General features: G+C 54.0%; 1 protein-coding gene across 1 annotated transcript in view; it reads left to right on the forward strand.

Annotated features, from left to right (window-relative positions):
• Positions 1 to 232: 232 nt before the first annotated feature.
• The window catches only part of CYTH4 (cytohesin 4), a 30173-nt gene continuing 14270 nt past the window's right edge, over positions 233 to 16135 (forward strand). Inside the window, exons 1-6 of the mRNA XM_036866075.1 lie at positions 233 to 338; positions 8776 to 8858; positions 10797 to 10861; positions 12067 to 12133; positions 13657 to 13775; positions 15450 to 15530. Of these exons, the coding sequence (XP_036721970.1) occupies positions 233 to 338; positions 8776 to 8858; positions 10797 to 10861; positions 12067 to 12133; positions 13657 to 13775; positions 15450 to 15530 (521 nt within the window). The remainder of the gene's footprint in view (positions 339 to 8775; positions 8859 to 10796; positions 10862 to 12066; positions 12134 to 13656; positions 13776 to 15449; positions 15531 to 16135) is intronic.

A 16135-nucleotide genomic window follows, 5' to 3' on the forward strand; every position in this document is an offset into this window, starting at 1 on the left:
GTGTGTTTTTCTCTGTGTCACCATCTTTCTCTTTTTATCCCTCTCTGTCTCTTTTGCCTCTGTCCCTCCCTTGCCCGCACCCAAAATGCAAAGAGTCCCCGCTATTCAAAACTGCTGGTTTTTAGGAAGTGCTGCTACATCAAGAGACTACGCACCAGACCCCAGCAGGACAGGACTTCCTCCCCACACTGTGCTGGGCGGGGCAGACGGGAAGGGGCCTGTTGTAGCTGAGATGACGGATCCCTGCCTGAGCAGCCCGAGCCGCAGCTGGATCAGTGGGCCTCAGGAGCACAGGCCACCTTTCCCCGGGGGCTTCAGAATGGACTTGTGCCACCCAGGTAAGCACCTGGGCCGCCCTGTCAGTTTCCTGTTCTGTAGAATGGGGATAATAGTGCCTGCCTCACAGGAATCGGTGCGTAAATAGATATAACACAGATGGGACATGCAGAAGCAGGCAGCAGATATTTATGAGCTTAGGCTAGGTGCCAAGCTGTGTTGCATATGCTGCGAGTCCCGCGAACAAAGCAGGCGTGGCCCCTGCCCTCATGAGCTTACGCTCTAGAGGGGGAGACAGACAGTAAATATATGAATGTACTATGTCAGGTGGTGACAAGCAGGATGAAGACCAGTAAAGTGAGATAAGGAAGATGGGTGGCTGGAAGTCCTCAAGAGGAGACACCGTTTGAGCAGAGACTTGTAGGAGGGAAGGGAGTGATCCATGTGGGTTTCTGGGGAAAGAATATTCCAGGCAAAGGAACAGCCAGTGCAAAGGCCCTGAGGTGGGACTGAGAAAGGTTGTTTGTGTCGAAGATGATGATGTCTGTGAGAATGATAACTGTCTGGGTGGCACAAGGGCCCTGCAGCCCGTTTGGCCTCTGGTGAGTGACAGTGGCCTTTGGGGACGCTGAGGGCACCACCTTTGCCAGTGGAGGGGCCAGCAGGGGATGAGCAGCAGGGGACCATGGCTGAGACCCTACCTGGTAAGCAGGAGAGGAGGCTGTCAGTTGGTACAGGAAGAGGACAGGACTGTGTTGTGTTGTGTTTCTGTGAGGCCGAGAGGAGAGCGGCCAAGTCTCTGCGCCCTGCATCTCAGAATGTTCCAGCATGGCCTGGAACTCCAGAAGACAAGGGGTGCCAGGAGCTGTCCAGTTCCCCAGGTCCAGATGATGTGAACCCTGCTAGCAACAGACCCCTTTCTTCAAACAAAACCTAGAACAAAGCAGTCTGAGCCCACCCACTGCGCCTCCCCTCGCCCCAAGTGTTCTGGGGAACACAGAGAAGCACTGATCCATTTCAACAGCCCCCATTTACAGCTGGAACAAAGGAGGCCAGGAGAGGGACAGTCTTGCGGAGGCAGGATGACTCCCCACCTCCTAGCTCCCTGTCCAGTGCTCTCTCCCCGAACCCCATGCTTCTCCTGGGGGCTTTTGGGGGCAGGTGGCTCACAGACTGTACGGCTCAGTGAACACATCTTAGGGGCAAGTAGGGACGCAAGAGGAGACCCAGGAGGAGCAGTGCCTGGCTCAAGGTCACTCAGCAGATGAGAGGGTGACAAGAAACAGTGAAGTAATCCCCCCACACACTGCCTGTCTTTCCACCATTATTCTTGGGGTCTCCATGTACAGAAGTCCTTAGGATGGTTGTTCCCATAATGCAAAGAGGAAACTGAGGCCCACAGAGGTGAACTGGAGGAGAGGAAGGAATTGCCCAAAGTCGGACGGCCAATAAGTGGCAGAATAAGGACAAGATCTGAGAGGAGCGAGAGCCCCAGTTTAGCCTGGGCTGTCAGGGAGGCGAGGGGCGAGGCCTCCCAGGGAGGCCAAGAGGTGCATCACTGCTTTGCTTCAGGCTGGTCCTGGGACGACAGGGATTGACGGAGTCACTGCAGGCAGTCTCTTGGGAGATGTGAGGACTCCACTGATCAGTTCATCTACTCATTCATTCATTCATTCATTCAATAAGCAGTCCTCTGGTGTGCAGGTCCTGGGCTGTGCAATGCTAGAGACAGCAATGACCCAGCCACAGGCCCAGCCCTGAGGGAGCTGCTGGCTCGGGAATGGAGGGAGGGGGAGAAAAACCCTATAGGACAGCGACCCAGGGCAGATGTGCAAATGGGCACAGACCTGCAGCCAGGGAGGGAGCGACTCTCTCTACCCGGGGCAAGGGAGATCTGGGAAGACTTCCTGGAGGAAGTGGAGGGAGGGAAGGTCATTTCTCTGCTACCCAGACTGGGTCTTACTCGGAGGTCCTTCACAGCCTGGTGACTTTCCCTCTCTGAGCTCCGATTTGTCATCTCTAAGTGGGCACCATCATCCTGGCCTCACCCCGGGGAAGTGGGGAAAGAACAAGGATCTGGAGTCAGCCCGACCTGGCTCAGATCCCAGCTGTGCACCAACCTGCCAGTGGTCATGATGGGCCTCTTCCTTCTGTGGGTTTCAGTTTCCCTGCTCATACAATGGACAGGATGGTGGCAAAGGGACGGCCTGCCCTCCTCCAGCTGTGGGTGTCTGACACCCAGAAGCAGGTCCCCTCCCCCTACGTCTGCTGAAAAGCTGAGAGGTCCAGGCAACAAAGCCCCAGTGTGACCAAAGACAGCCGTGGGGCCACTGCAGCAAGACTGCAGATTAAAAATAGAGGCAGATGGGCTGGGGAGGAAGCCACACGATTGATGCGCCTGAGGCCCTCCGGGGCTGGGGCGGGGTGCAGCTCCGCTAGCCGCCCCCCATCTCAGACCCCCTCGCACCCAGACTCTGAGGATCCTCTGCCTCAGGGCCCCAGGATCGCACCCTCCTCCTGCCCTGGAAAGGGGAAGCGGGGCCAGCTGTCCTGGAAGCCGGGCTGCGAGCAGATTTCTAAAAATAAGATGGGAAAGAGGAAGGACAAAGGGGAAGTAGAGAGGAGCTGGGGAGATGGCCGGGGCGGCACCTGGACACACTCAGCTGGCCTGGGCACGGGGTGCGGAGGGCAGCCCAGCCGCGGGGTGTGTGGGTCGGTGTCCAAGGGTGGCCTTCACGAGGTGTGGGAAGCACAGCCCAGTGAGGAGTAAACAGAGCTCATGGTGGTGGCGGTGGTGGCGGTTGTTACCATCATTTTAATACCTTTGTGTTTTTTGTCATTATTGTCACTATTATTATCATTAAAATCCATCTCCCATGAGCTGTACCAGTGCCTGAAACTCCATCATCACTAGGCTTGGAATCAGAAGTGACCCCCCTCAGGCTGTGTCCTTGTCACCTTCCCTGAACCTCAGTGTCGTCAGCTCTGAAATGGAGAGAAATCCCCGCTTTTAAACAAATAGGTGAAGGGTTGGAAGACCCCCCCCCCATGCACCACGGGATGAGTGCCACAGGCTCGGGGCTGTCAGCACTGTTTCAGGGTTCAGATGTACTCGGCCAGCTGCCCCCTGTTGGGGTCAGGACCTGACAGAAGGGGACAGTGGACTGAGAGGGTTCAGGAATGCGCCTGTCAAACCACGAAAAGAGCTGCATGAAAAAAAAGGCAAATAACCCCTGTCTACCCTCACGCCAACCCACTCTTCCAGGAAAAAGAAAAAAGCGCTTTCCCCAGCTCTACCATGTTGGCCTTGTTTTATTTCTTACCCAAAAAGAGAAAGGGGCTCAGACTGTAGACATCATCCAGCATCTTGTCTTCATTCTCCTTGGTGGTCAGCCGTGGTCAACATTTCTGTGTCAGAATATCCAAGCTTAGCGTCTTGATGGGGTTTTGATGATTTGCACAGAGATACTTGGCTTCTGAAGATCGATGTGAGGGTTGTGGCCTTGGAGCCCCAGATGAGTGTAAATCACAACTCTGCCCCCTTCCAGCTGTGTCCCCTCGGGCAGGTCACTTAACCTCTCTGAGCTTTGGGTGCCTCATCTATAGAATGAGATTTAGAAATACCTTCCTCCAGAGCTGTGGTCAGGATCAAACAAGAGAGTGGATGGCAAGAGCCTGGAGCCCCCAGGGCCTGAAACACAGTAGGTGTTCAACCAGCATGCCTTTCCTTAGCCAACAGCTTGGCTTGTTTAGGGAGCAAGATCCCAGAACTGCTGCGGGGATGGGAAGGAGGTGAGGGAGGGGGTGTGCCCAGACGGAGCACAGGAGGGCCCCTGGGAGGAGATGGAGACAATGAGTAGGAGCCGCTAGGCAGAAAAGAGAAGGAAGGGCATTCCAGACACAGGGGAACAGCATGTGCAAAGGCCCGTGGAGGGAGAGAGCGCACTGGAACACATAAGGGCAGCCAGGAGGCCTCAAGCCTGGGGCAGGGGTGGGCCCAATGTGAGATGAGGGTGGGGCACCAGCAGGTCTGGTGGACCCGGTAACATTTGGGGGCTTTATCCCCAGGACAATGGGAGGGGCAGAGTGGAGGCAGCAAGACTTCAGGAGGCCCTCAGTCATCCAGACAGCGGAGTCCAGGGTTGTGTGGGGGGTGGAGGCCATGGAAACAGAAAGAAGATGGACAGGGCTTGGTGATGGACACAAGGTTGAGAGAGGGGGTGCATGTCAAGGTGCCTCCTGGGGTTCTGGCTGGGGTATCTGGGGAGCCATTCCCAGAGCTTGAGAACTCAGGAAGAAGGCCAGGTTGACGGGATATTCTAGTTCTGTTTCAGTCACAGTGACAAATAGGCTGATGGTCAGGACACAGGGGGATGGAAGGGTCTGAAGCTCGGGGAAGGGGTTGGAGCTGAGGGTATGTGTGTGATTCCTTGGCCCAGGAGGGGAGAGGGGGATTAATGAGACCCCGCGGGGAGAGAGGAGAAGTCGGCCTGGGACCCAGCCATGGGATCCACATCGGGGATTATCAATAGAAACACGGAATTCCCACCCAGCTTCTCTCCAACAGGCAGCCTGTCTGGAATCCATGTGGCCTCCAGCAGCAGGTGTGCCCTGGGCCAGAAACAGGCCTTCAGGACACAAGCCCCAGCCAACAGGAAAACAATGACAAGCAAACAAACAAAACACAAAAGTCTGATCTTTCACCCCAAAGTCAACTAGAGGTGATTGGGTTTTTCCACCGTGGGACTCAGCCTCCCTTCACTCCTGACAGAAGAGTTCCGGGTCCCAGCCTCTAACGCTGCCTCTCTTGCTATGGCCCTGCTCCTGTCTCCGTGAGGATGGCCCCTCACTCCTTCTGTCCCTGCATGTCCCCAAAGGCATGCAGAATCCACCTCTCCTGGGATGGAGGCTTAGGTGTTGGCAAACTAATGTTTTGATCCCAGCACTGCCACTTCTTGGCTATGTGACCCAGGGCAAGTCACTTCACCTCTCTGACCCTCAGTGTCTTAAACTGAGAAGGATCCACTTGCAAGAGTTGTGAGGATTAAATGACATAATTTACATGGAGCTGCTGGCATGGAGTAGGTGTGTTTGAATTTAGAGGTTGATGAGACTCTTGCTTTGTCCCCTGGTGAAAGTGCCACCTCCCCCCACCCCCCAGGAAACCAGGATCTCTAGACCTCATAGTTGCAGGGACAGAAAGGAAAACTCCCAAGTGGGTCACTAGAAGGATGGTACCACTCCTATTCCTTCCTTGTCCCTGAATCCCAGGAGATTACCTCTTGGGGAAAGAGCGCCATCTAATGGTCATGGATTTAGGGTGTATAGTACATCTTGGAGGACGATGCTCCATCCAAGCAGTATATCATCTCCAAGCTGACACCTCGGCAGCACCTTCCATAGGCTGCTCCATCCCTCCATCCGGCCAGCATCCTCTCGTGGTGAAATGTGTAAGAGGACCATTGGATCCCATGGCCACATGCTCCTCCCACACCTCCTGTACTGTAAAGAGGGTCGTCCTTTAGTCTAATGTGATGTGTTGCAGTGTTCTGGGTCAGCAGGTCAAGCCCTTGGATGATGGTGCTGGCCAAGACTCTGTGGGCAGGAAAGGCCACCATATCCAGAACAAGGGATCCAATGTAATCGGTTTGCCACCAAGTTGCTGTTTGGTCTTCTCAAGAAACAATGGGTCTCTGTTGCTGGCAGGTCTGATATTCAGCAGTGGTGGTAGCTTGGAGAGCCTGGGTGAGTGGGTCCACGCAGAGCCTCCACAGAGGCCACATTCATTCGTGTACCATTGTACCAGCACTGGGCTAGCCAGTCAGAGACTGGCTGATGTCAACTGGCTGAGTCATTCTATCTGCCTGGTGATTTAGTGCCTCTCCTGTGGTGGCTGTTTCCTGGGGAACATTAGTGTGCTTTACAAAAATCTTCATACTCTGTGCCCACTCCCATAGGGCCACCCACTTGACTCTTCCCCGGACCTCTCTGTTCCCAAACTTCCTTCTTTCCTTCTTTCCTTCTTTCTGACCGAGAAGTCAAGGCATCTTCTACTGCCCATGAATGCACGGATATTCTTACTTCATGCCGCTTCTCTTTCCACATGAAGTAGATGACCAGGTGCCCTACCCAAAGCTCTGCTCACTGGGAGGACTTCTCACCACTCTCTTTCTGGAACACCTTGAGCAGGTCTGTAGTTCAATAGCTGTCCAGTTTTACTTGTACACAAACACTGAGCCACCCATCCTGGAACCGAGTTCAGGCATTTTTCTCCTTTGTCATGAGGTCACAGGGACCCATCCATAAAGACATAGTATGAGCTGAGGGACCTGGTACAGCAGAATGACAGCAAGTGGATGACATGGGGGTCTGGGTCACCTGTCCCCTGGGGCTTCCTGGAGCCTTCTGTCTCTGTCTCTGCTCACACCTGTTCCTGGGTGAACCACTTACAAAGGATTGCTGTTGGGCTCACTTGACTTTATGACTCGGTGGGTCAGACCCATCTTGGCTGCTTGACAGGGGAATCATTACCATTTACACTTGCCACAGTGTTGTAGGAGCCTTCCTTCCGGGGGCCTGGCCTCTCCTTCAGTCAATAGGGCCTGGGATCTAAAACCTGCTCAGGTCCACAGACCAGGCAAGGGCTCTTGGCTTTTCATGTAGTGACTGCCCTTTGGGAGAGGCGTATCCTTGGGCGAGGCAGCTCCATTTGGGCTGAGGTAAGTTCCTGAGGAGGGACTCAGTTGTGAGTCATCAGGAGGCTACACACACACACACACACACACACACACACACACACACACACCCAGCAGCTGAGGGAGTGGGTGCCTTGGTCCTGAGGGGGAGAACTGGCTGACACAACATGGCTCCCATTATACATGTGTTGTACCCTTACCGCATGTCAGATCCTCACAGCGTTTGACACAATTCAGATTTTTTTAATCCTGACAACCACCGTCTAGGTTATGGTTCATGCTTCAGAGACAAGGACACTGTATAAGTTGAGTTTCAGGTGTGGCTGATGTAACAAAAAGACTCAGCATAACAGTGACTGAGACATTCTCAAAACTTATTTCTCTCTCATTGAAAAGTCCAAGTGGGTAGCTGGTGGAGGTGCACATGATGTCTCTTCTCCACATGGTTGCCCAGGGCCCAGCCCCCTTCTAGCTTGGTGCTCTGCCATCTCAATACCCAGCTAACATCTCAAAGTCCAAGATAACTGCTCAGTCAACAGGAGGGGAAGAAGGGAAAGGGACCTCTTGATATTCTCTGCTTTTATTTGGAAGAGATCATATCTGTCCTTGCAAAACCTTTAAGAAACGTGACCAGGCGCCTCCCAAAGCGAGGACTTGAGAGTCGAGAGGATTTGGATGGGCAGACAGGAAAAAGCATCACAGGTTGGAGGAGCTGTAGAGGCAAAGGTGGAGAAGTAAGACTGAGGGTTAAACCATTTGGGGGCAGTGAGGAGCAGGCAGGCTGGGCTGGCAGGCTCTTGTTGAGAATGGTGGGGATAAGGCTGGCTAGATGGGGACTTTTCCCCCTATGGAATAAGGATTCCATGGAGATTTTGACCAGGAGAGTGTTATGGATGGGACAGGAAGGGGGGGTGGGGGAGGTGGGTAGAGGTAAGTCAGCTGACCCAGGTGGGGAAATGGTGATAGCATCTTGCCAGAACATTGGCACACCTGTGTCTCCTTTAATTCATTTCCAGGTGATGAGGAAAGAACTCAGACTTTGTAGTCATCCCAACCCAAGTCCCACCCTGGTTCAGCAACTTGTCCCTTTGGGACCCTGGCCAGGTCACCTCACTTCTCTGCGCCTGAGTGTCTGGGGCAGGCACTGTGAAATGTCCCCCCAAATTCAGTTTCCCCATCTTACATAGTAAGGATATCAGGACCACCCTATTAAAGGCTCATTACCCAGCCTCCCTTGAAGGTAGCTGTAACCGTGCGGCTACATCTGGCCAATGGGATGTGAGGCAAAATGATCACCACTTCCTGGTCATACAAACAAATGAATAAGTGACAGATGCGCGATCCAGTGAAGAAGTAAAGATGCAGCAAACGATGAATGCCTTCAGCAAGTATTGCACTGAGCGCCTGCTATGTGTCAGGCTCTTTCTAGGTGCTGAGGATACAGCAGTGAGCAAAATTGTTGAAGTGCCTATTCTCATGGGGCTGAGTGGAATGAGTAGAACACAAAAGATGCAAGTAAACAAGATGGCTTAGGCAGCCTGTACCCAGAGGGGCAGAAGAAACATAAAGCTCGTAGGAGGGGAGTGTGGGGAGGGACTGCTTTAGACAGGGCAGTCAGGGAAGGCCTCTTGGAGGAGGTGACATCTGAGCCAAGGCCTGGATGAAGAGGGCAAGCAAGTCATGGGTTTCTAGAAGGAAGAGGGCCCTGGGGAAGTGAGAGAGCTAGCTGGGGTGGCCGGAGCCGAGTGATGGAGGTGAGGGCGGGGAATGAGCCAGGGCCCACCAGTTCTTCTCTCCTCTCCAGACCCAGGGGAGCTGAGCAGCGGGGAGGCGGAGGAGCTGCAGCGGATCAAATGGCATCGGAAGCAGCTTCTGGAGGACATCCAGGTGTGCTCACACTCACGCTCACAAATACACATGCTCTTGTCCACCCACATGTTCGTGCTGACACACCCTCAAACCACACATACCCACAAGCAAGCAGTCATACACGTTCGCACACCTCCTGACCCAGCCCGGGCCAAGAGCGGGGCCAGATTCCAGCCCACATGTAGCCTCAGCCCCGGCCCCAGGAGTGGGGAGAACAGAATTCCCAGGGGAGTCCCCACTCCTGGGTTCAGCTGCCAGGGCTCAGAGAGAGCCAGGAGAGCAGGGGAGAGAAAGGGAACAATCAGGTCAGCACCTACTATGTGCAGAGCCCCACCTGCATGGCCTCAGTCTGGTCTCATCTCCAGCCCGGACCTCAGATTCATCCCCCCCAGAAACGTAGACCATTTGGTCAGGATAACACCATTATCTGCCCGGCACTTGTCAGTTCACCAGTTTCTCAGGCATCAGCTCATCTGATTCTCAGCCACCTTCTGAAACAGACCCTGCTTCTGCTCCTGGAATGTGCCACCATGCTCGGTCCTGCCCCCGGGCCTTTGCACTCACGGTCCCCTCTGCCTGAGACTCTCCTAATCCCTCCTCATGGCTCCTTCTTCTCCTAGTTCATTCTCAGCCCAAATGCCTCTCCTTCTAGGGGCCGCCCTGCCCACTCTGGCTGCAGCTGGTGGGACCCCACCTCCCATCCCAACACGTGTACACCTAAGATTCCAGAGAAAGACGAAGGCACAAGATAACTCCCTCAGCAAGTACTTACCATGTGCCAGGCTCTTTCTAGACCGTTACTCTGACCATTTTCTGCATGGTCATTTCATTTGCCCCATGATCCAAAGTCCAGTGGGGTGAGCTCCATGTAAGGAGAGCCTGGGTCTGTTTCCCACCACTATATCCCAAGTCCAATAGTCAGAGCATAGTAGGTACTCAGTTAATACTTACGAGTGAACCTTCATTTTATTTGTGGGGAAGCCACTCAGTGACTTGGCCAAGTTCACATGGACAGGAGCTGACTCGGCTCAGAAAGAGGCTCCAGGCCCCATGCTGCTCCTGGGTCCCAGGACAAACCCCTATTAGGACTACCCCCATCCCAAAGATCTGGAAGGAGGTGAGGGAAGGCTGGGGTGCCTTTGGGGGCTCTTGCTGCTGCCACTGAATTAGGGGGTCTCCTCTGCCACTGGGCACCTCCCGCCGGGTCAAGATGGAAAAGGCTTGGGGGGTGTCAGGGAAAGCACAGGCTTGGAGTCAGATGTTGGACGTGTCCCTTCACCTCTCTGGGCCTCAGTGTCCTGTAAATTTCACAGGAATTGCAAAGTCCCTGAGAAGAGGTCCTGTGCCATCTTGTACCCTGTTGACCCATAGCACCTGGCTCGTAGTGGCCACAGAGTCTAGGGAGCGGGACAGGGTAAATGGATGGATGGAGGGAAACCAGAGAGGAGCCGGGGCCTGACCACTGGGTGAGAGTTTGTACCTCCTGCCTGGGGAGGCAGTAAGGAGCCATGGATGGAGTTTGAGAGGAAGAAGGGCTGGCACCAAGCTGTGCTTCAGAAAGATGCCAGCTGGGTGGAGGAGGGCTTGTCGGGAAGTTTTGGCTCAAGGGTGGGACACTTTTCAGCTGCAGAGGTGAGAGATGGGAAGACCAGAAATAGAGTGGGGGAAAGGCTAGGGACTGGGGACTCTCTCACCCCAAGAGAGGAGCCCCGGGAGAACTAGATATAAACAGAGGCAAGAAGTTTGGCTTGGGATTTTGAGGATATGAGATATTCGGGAAAGGGATCCACCAGGGGGAGGGTCCCTTAGTGGCAGCTCAAGACAGAGGTTTGGGAATCATGCCTGGAAGTGGGAATGGTTGTGTTTGGGGTGCGGGGGGGGGGGTCGTGAAGCCCTTTCTGTCCCAGGCTCCGTCCCCTGACTCTACCTCCCCACCCTGCCCCCGCCACCCCACAGAAGCTGAAGGACGAGATCGCAGATGTGTTTGCTCAAATCGACTGCTTTGAGACAGCAGAGGAGAGGTGAGGGGCCCGGCAGGGGACCCTGGGAAGCTGCCACAGTGGCTTCCTGAGGATGTCACATGCCATGAGTGAGAGTGAATGAGCCCAGGCCCTGGTGAAATCAGGGGTCGGACCCCCAGAGGGGAGGCATAGGGGGGTGAAATAGGAACAGGGCGGCCCTGACACTCCATCCCGTGGTCTGGTCTGGTCCTTGCTTCCAGCAGCCCCTCTCTTCAGCAGCAACCCCATTCTCCCACCTCCTCCACCCAAAGTCTCTCCCAACCCACCCTGACCCAGCCCCTGACCAATCGCTGGCCAGGAGCATCCTGGGTTGGGCCAGGGAGAGGGGAATTTCAGCCCCAAGGATGAGGACAAGGAAGCCAGGGGCCTTACGGGGACAGGAGCCTGGCCTGTGGCAAGGCCGAGGTTGGTCCACCTCACTCCACCCATAAGATGTCACAACCCCACCCCTTCTATAGGAAGACTGCCCCTGGCTCTGTGACCTGCGGTTGGTCCTCCCCTCACTGGGCCTCAGTTTCCCCACTTGTACAATGAGAAGGTTGGTCCCTACATAATCCCCTAGGGCCCCAGGGCACTGACTCCTCCGTACGGTGTCCCAGGAGATCCCCACCCTGCCCCTGCCAGCCTTCAGTTCTCTGATGCCTCTGATCTCCACCTTCCTAGCCCGGACACGTGCACGCACTCACGCCCGCATACGCACGTGCACTGCCCCTGTGTCTCCAGCCCCAACAATGACAACAACATAACATTTACACGGCACCTAACACTAGCTATTTTCAATGCTTTAACCTCTCAACAATGCTTGGGGGGCAGGTGGTAGAGTCACCACATTCTACAGATGAGGAAACTGAGTCCCAGAGAGATGAGTGGAATTTGCACCAGGAGCCTGTCTCCAGAGCCTGTGCTCTCACCCCCAACCTCCCTGTTATCTTGCTCCCCCTCTAAGCATGGGACCCCTCTAAATCCCCCCCCAGAAGCATCTCTGGCTCCTGAGGCCACAGCTCCAGAGCTGGGCCCATTGGAAATATGGTCTCGTAGCTCAGGAAGGGGCCCAGACCCTGCATTTCTCACATTTTCCCCGGTGATTCCAGCCCCACTTGGAGGCCCTTAGGGAATACTGGCTCTAGCTGAGGGAAGCATCCTCGGGGATTGGAGGGGTGTCCCGGGGTCCGGGGGCGTCCAGGCTGATGTCTTCCTGTCTACAGCCGCATGGCCCAGAAGGAGAAGGAGCTGGGCATCGGGCGCAAGAAATTCAACATGGACCCCGTGAAGGTAGGCAGTGCGGGGGCCGAGTCAGGGGGCCGGGAGAGCTACATGCTGGGTCCCTCCACAATGGCCTCTTCTTCCCCTCAACTGACACAATTACCCACTTTACAGATGAGGAAACTGAAGCCCTGCCGGGCTCAGCATCTTATCCTGCGCCTGTTATGGCTGGGGGCTCCGCCATCCCACAGCATAGTAGCCCCAGGGCATGAGGTGGGAGCCAGGAGGATGGGGTGGGGTCTGTGATGTCTGTCCCCCGCTCTGTGAGTTGGACTTTGGGCAGTGGGGCCCTTAAACTCTGGGGCTCAGTCTCCGGAAGTGTCTTCCAGCCCCTCGGCTGGGGGAGCCAGTCCTGAGACGCTGGCGTGGAGCCCTGAGCGCTCAGGGCTCAGCTACGCTCTAACCCCACCCCCGGCCCCACCCCCACTGGCCCCAGAGCACCACCAGTCCCCACCCCTCGCCCAGCCAGGTGGCCCTGGGCTCCTTTCCTGTAGGAGCTGAGACAGGAGGAAGCCACAAGTCGACACACGGAGGTGGGGTCAGGGAAGCCAAGGGGTCCCTGGAAATTTACTGCTCTCGCTTAGAAGGCTGCCTCTTCCCCATCACAGGCCTCCCGTGTCCCACTGACACAGCAATCAACCCCTGCCCCCATCCACAGGGACCACACAGACCACACACACACACACACACACACGCACGCACGCACGCACGCACGCACGCATGCGCTAACTCACTTCCTACCTGATCCTGCCTGAGCGCCCCTCAGGGAGGGGCCACTGAGGGGTCCCCTGGGCCATCTGCCTGTCACTCAGAGCCCTCCACAACCTGTCCCCCCTATCCCAGCAGCCTCTTCTCCAAAAGGGATAGGGGCTCGAAGACATCATCACGGAAAACCAGACACCAACCCCTCAAACTCCTAAAATTAGATGACAGACTTCAAGTGCCTGGGTTGTGGGGAGAGATGTCTGAGATATTGTCAAATCAGAAAATCAGGCGAGGCACACTCCCATTTTCACACAGAAAAGGGAGGAAAGGACCACCCAGGAAACCATCTACCTCCAAGTGGTAGGACTGAGCAATTTCCTCTCCTTTTGACTGAGCAGTTTTTTTCTAATTTTTATACAATGGACATAGATTACTTGTAAGAAAAAATGAAACACTATGTTTAAATAATATGAATTTTAAGGGGGACAAAAGGAAGGGCTGAATCATTTAATCTTAAAATTATAAATTCATAGAATCATCGAAGCATATCATAAAAGAGTGTCAGACTGAAGGGAACCCTGGGGAGCACCTGGCATGAACCTGGTTCAAGGCAGGAACCCCATCTCTCTTTGCACGTCTCTGCTGATGGGGAACTCACCACCTTACAAAGGCAACTTCTTTTACGGAGGGGACACAACTTCCCGGAACAAGCTCTGCCAATGCTAGAATGCCAGGCCCAGGGCTCTGGCCACGGGGGCTCCCTCCCTCCCTCCTCCCAGGCCAGCTGCTGGGCGGGGCTACTCACAGGCTCTGTGTACCACCTCCAGGGCATCCAGTATCTCACTGAGCATAAGCTGCTAACCCCTGATGTCCAAGATATCGCCCAGTTCTTGTACAAGGGCGAGGGCCTCAACAAGACGGCCATCGGCACCTACCTGGGGGAGAGGTAAGGAGGGTGGGGCCTTAGGGAGGCCGAGAATGAGGGTGTGCAGGTGTGCACAGGTGTGGGTGAGGGGGTTGTGTGTGCAGGTAAGTAAGGGAATGAGTCATGTTAGGAAAGTCGTAACTCCTGGGTTTGAGCAGGCTAACTGATCAGGCCCCTCCAGACCCTGAACCAAGGCCTGCCTGCCTGCCTTCATTCCTTCCTTCAGTCATTTAGAAAACAAGTAGATATTTTTAGTATCTACCGTGTACCAGGCAGTGTTCCAAGCCCTGGATTTACACCAGTGAACAAGATAGGCAAAACTCCTGGTCGGGAGTTTTGGCAGGGGGGTTAAATTGGGAGTATGGGATTAACAGATGCACACTACCATATATAATAGATAAACAACAAGGATTTACTGTGTAGTACAGGGAACTATATTCAATATCCTGTAATAAACTATAATGGAAAAGAATTGAAAAAAGGAATACAGATATATACATATATATGTATAACCAAATCACTTTGCTGTGCACCTGAAAATAACACTGTTGTAAATCAACTATACTTCAGTTAAAAAAAAACCAAAAAACTACTGGGAATTCCCTGGATGTCCAGTGGTTAGGACTCGGCACTTTCACTTCCATGGGCCTGGGTTCAGCCCTGGTCGGGGAACTAAGAGCCCGCAAGTCACGTGTCATGGCCAAAAACAAAAACAAAACAAAATCAAAAAACTCCTGCCCTCAAGGAGGTACATTCTAATGGGGAAGACAGATCCCAAAATATGTAAAATAAGTTAGAAAATTATAAATTCTTTGGAATACAAATAAAGCAGTGAAGGGAGATGAGAAAGTTCTGGGAACCATGCTTCGAAGGCTGTGACTTTAAATAGTGTGGACACAAAGGGTCTCACAGAGAAGGTGAACTTTGACTGAAATTTAAAGGAGGTGAGCAGTGTAGCTCTGGGGGAAGAGCATTTCAGGCAGAGGGAGCAGTGCATGCAAAGGCCCTGGGGCAGAAGCCTGCTTAAAGAACAGCAGGCTAGTGAGACTGGAAGAGAGAGAGGAAGGGAGAAAGTAGTAGGTGACAAGGTGGGGATCCCTGAGAGGGTTCTGGGCAGAGGAGTGGTCTGAGGGGACCCTTCTGGCTGCTGGGTGGCAGATAGACTATAGGGGACAGGCGTGGAGCTGGGCCAGTAAGCCAGGAACCCTTCCCCCAGGCTCCCCAGAGGACACTCTCCTTCTCCTAAGCAAGCAGGGAGCCCAGGTGGCAAGAAGGGCAGCGCTTTCTGATTTCAGATCTGGGAAAGGGAAGGAAATGGGGGTGGGCATTTTCTCTTCATTTTACAGATGTGTACACTGGGGCTTGGGGAGGTCAAGTGGCTTGTGTGGGGTCACCCAGGAAGGAAGTGACAGAGGAAGGATTTGACTCAGGGCAGGCTGCTCTAAAACCAGAGCTCCCCTCCCGGGTGAGGACAGTCCTGGTGAGCCGTCGGGGAGTGGGGCGTCTGCTGTGTGTGGGAGGGGGCGGGGGGACAGTGATGTGGGCTCAGACAGATGTGAACAGACCAGATGGTGGCTGGATTCAGAAGGAGGACATCTCTCCCCTCCTTGGCCTCCCCCACCTCGACCGGCCCCAGGAGGTGGGTGCCAGCAAATGCCCGAGTGTGTCCCGCCCTCCCTTCTGCCTCCTCGCCAGGGACCCCATCAACCTGCAGGTCCTCCAGGCCTTCGTAGATTGCCACGAGTTCGCCAACCTCAACCTCGTCCAGGCCCTCAGGTGAGTGGTCCAGGGGACAGGGGCCTGACCCTCGAGGGTGGTACGGCAGGAAGGGTTGGGGCATCACCACCCACATGGCTAACAGCACAAACAAAGCATCAGGAGAAAGAATGAATAAATGAGGGAACTCCCTGGCGGTCCAGTGGTTAGGACTCAGCGCTTTCATTGCTGAGGGTCCGGGAGCTAAAATCCTGCAAGCTGCGTGGTGCGGCCAAAAAAAAATTTTTTTATAAATAAATAAATAAACTTAATTAATGACGTCATCCCCCACATAGAGCTGAGGTTAGATGAGATAATAGGTGTGGGCTGCCTGGAGGAGCACCTGGCTTGTTACCACTACTACTGTTATCATATTACATCATTATTATAATAATATTTAATCATAATCATTAGTACTATTATGACTGCCATTCCCATCCCACTGCTCTTTGGATTAGTGCTTGTTTTACTTATTTTATTAATGCAGCTTAGTGTGTACTGCATTTATTATTACTTATTATTTTCTAATTAGGATATTATTGTTGCTACTCATTTTTACAACAGTGGGAGGCATTACAGTATATGCGTTAGGAGCACAAGCTCTGGAGCCAGACTGCTCAGTTCAT

This window comes from Balaenoptera musculus, chromosome 10 (genome assembly GCF_009873245.2).
Source record: "Balaenoptera musculus isolate JJ_BM4_2016_0621 chromosome 10, mBalMus1.pri.v3, whole genome shotgun sequence".
Classification (NCBI taxonomy): Eukaryota; Metazoa; Chordata; class Mammalia; order Artiodactyla; family Balaenopteridae; genus Balaenoptera; species Balaenoptera musculus.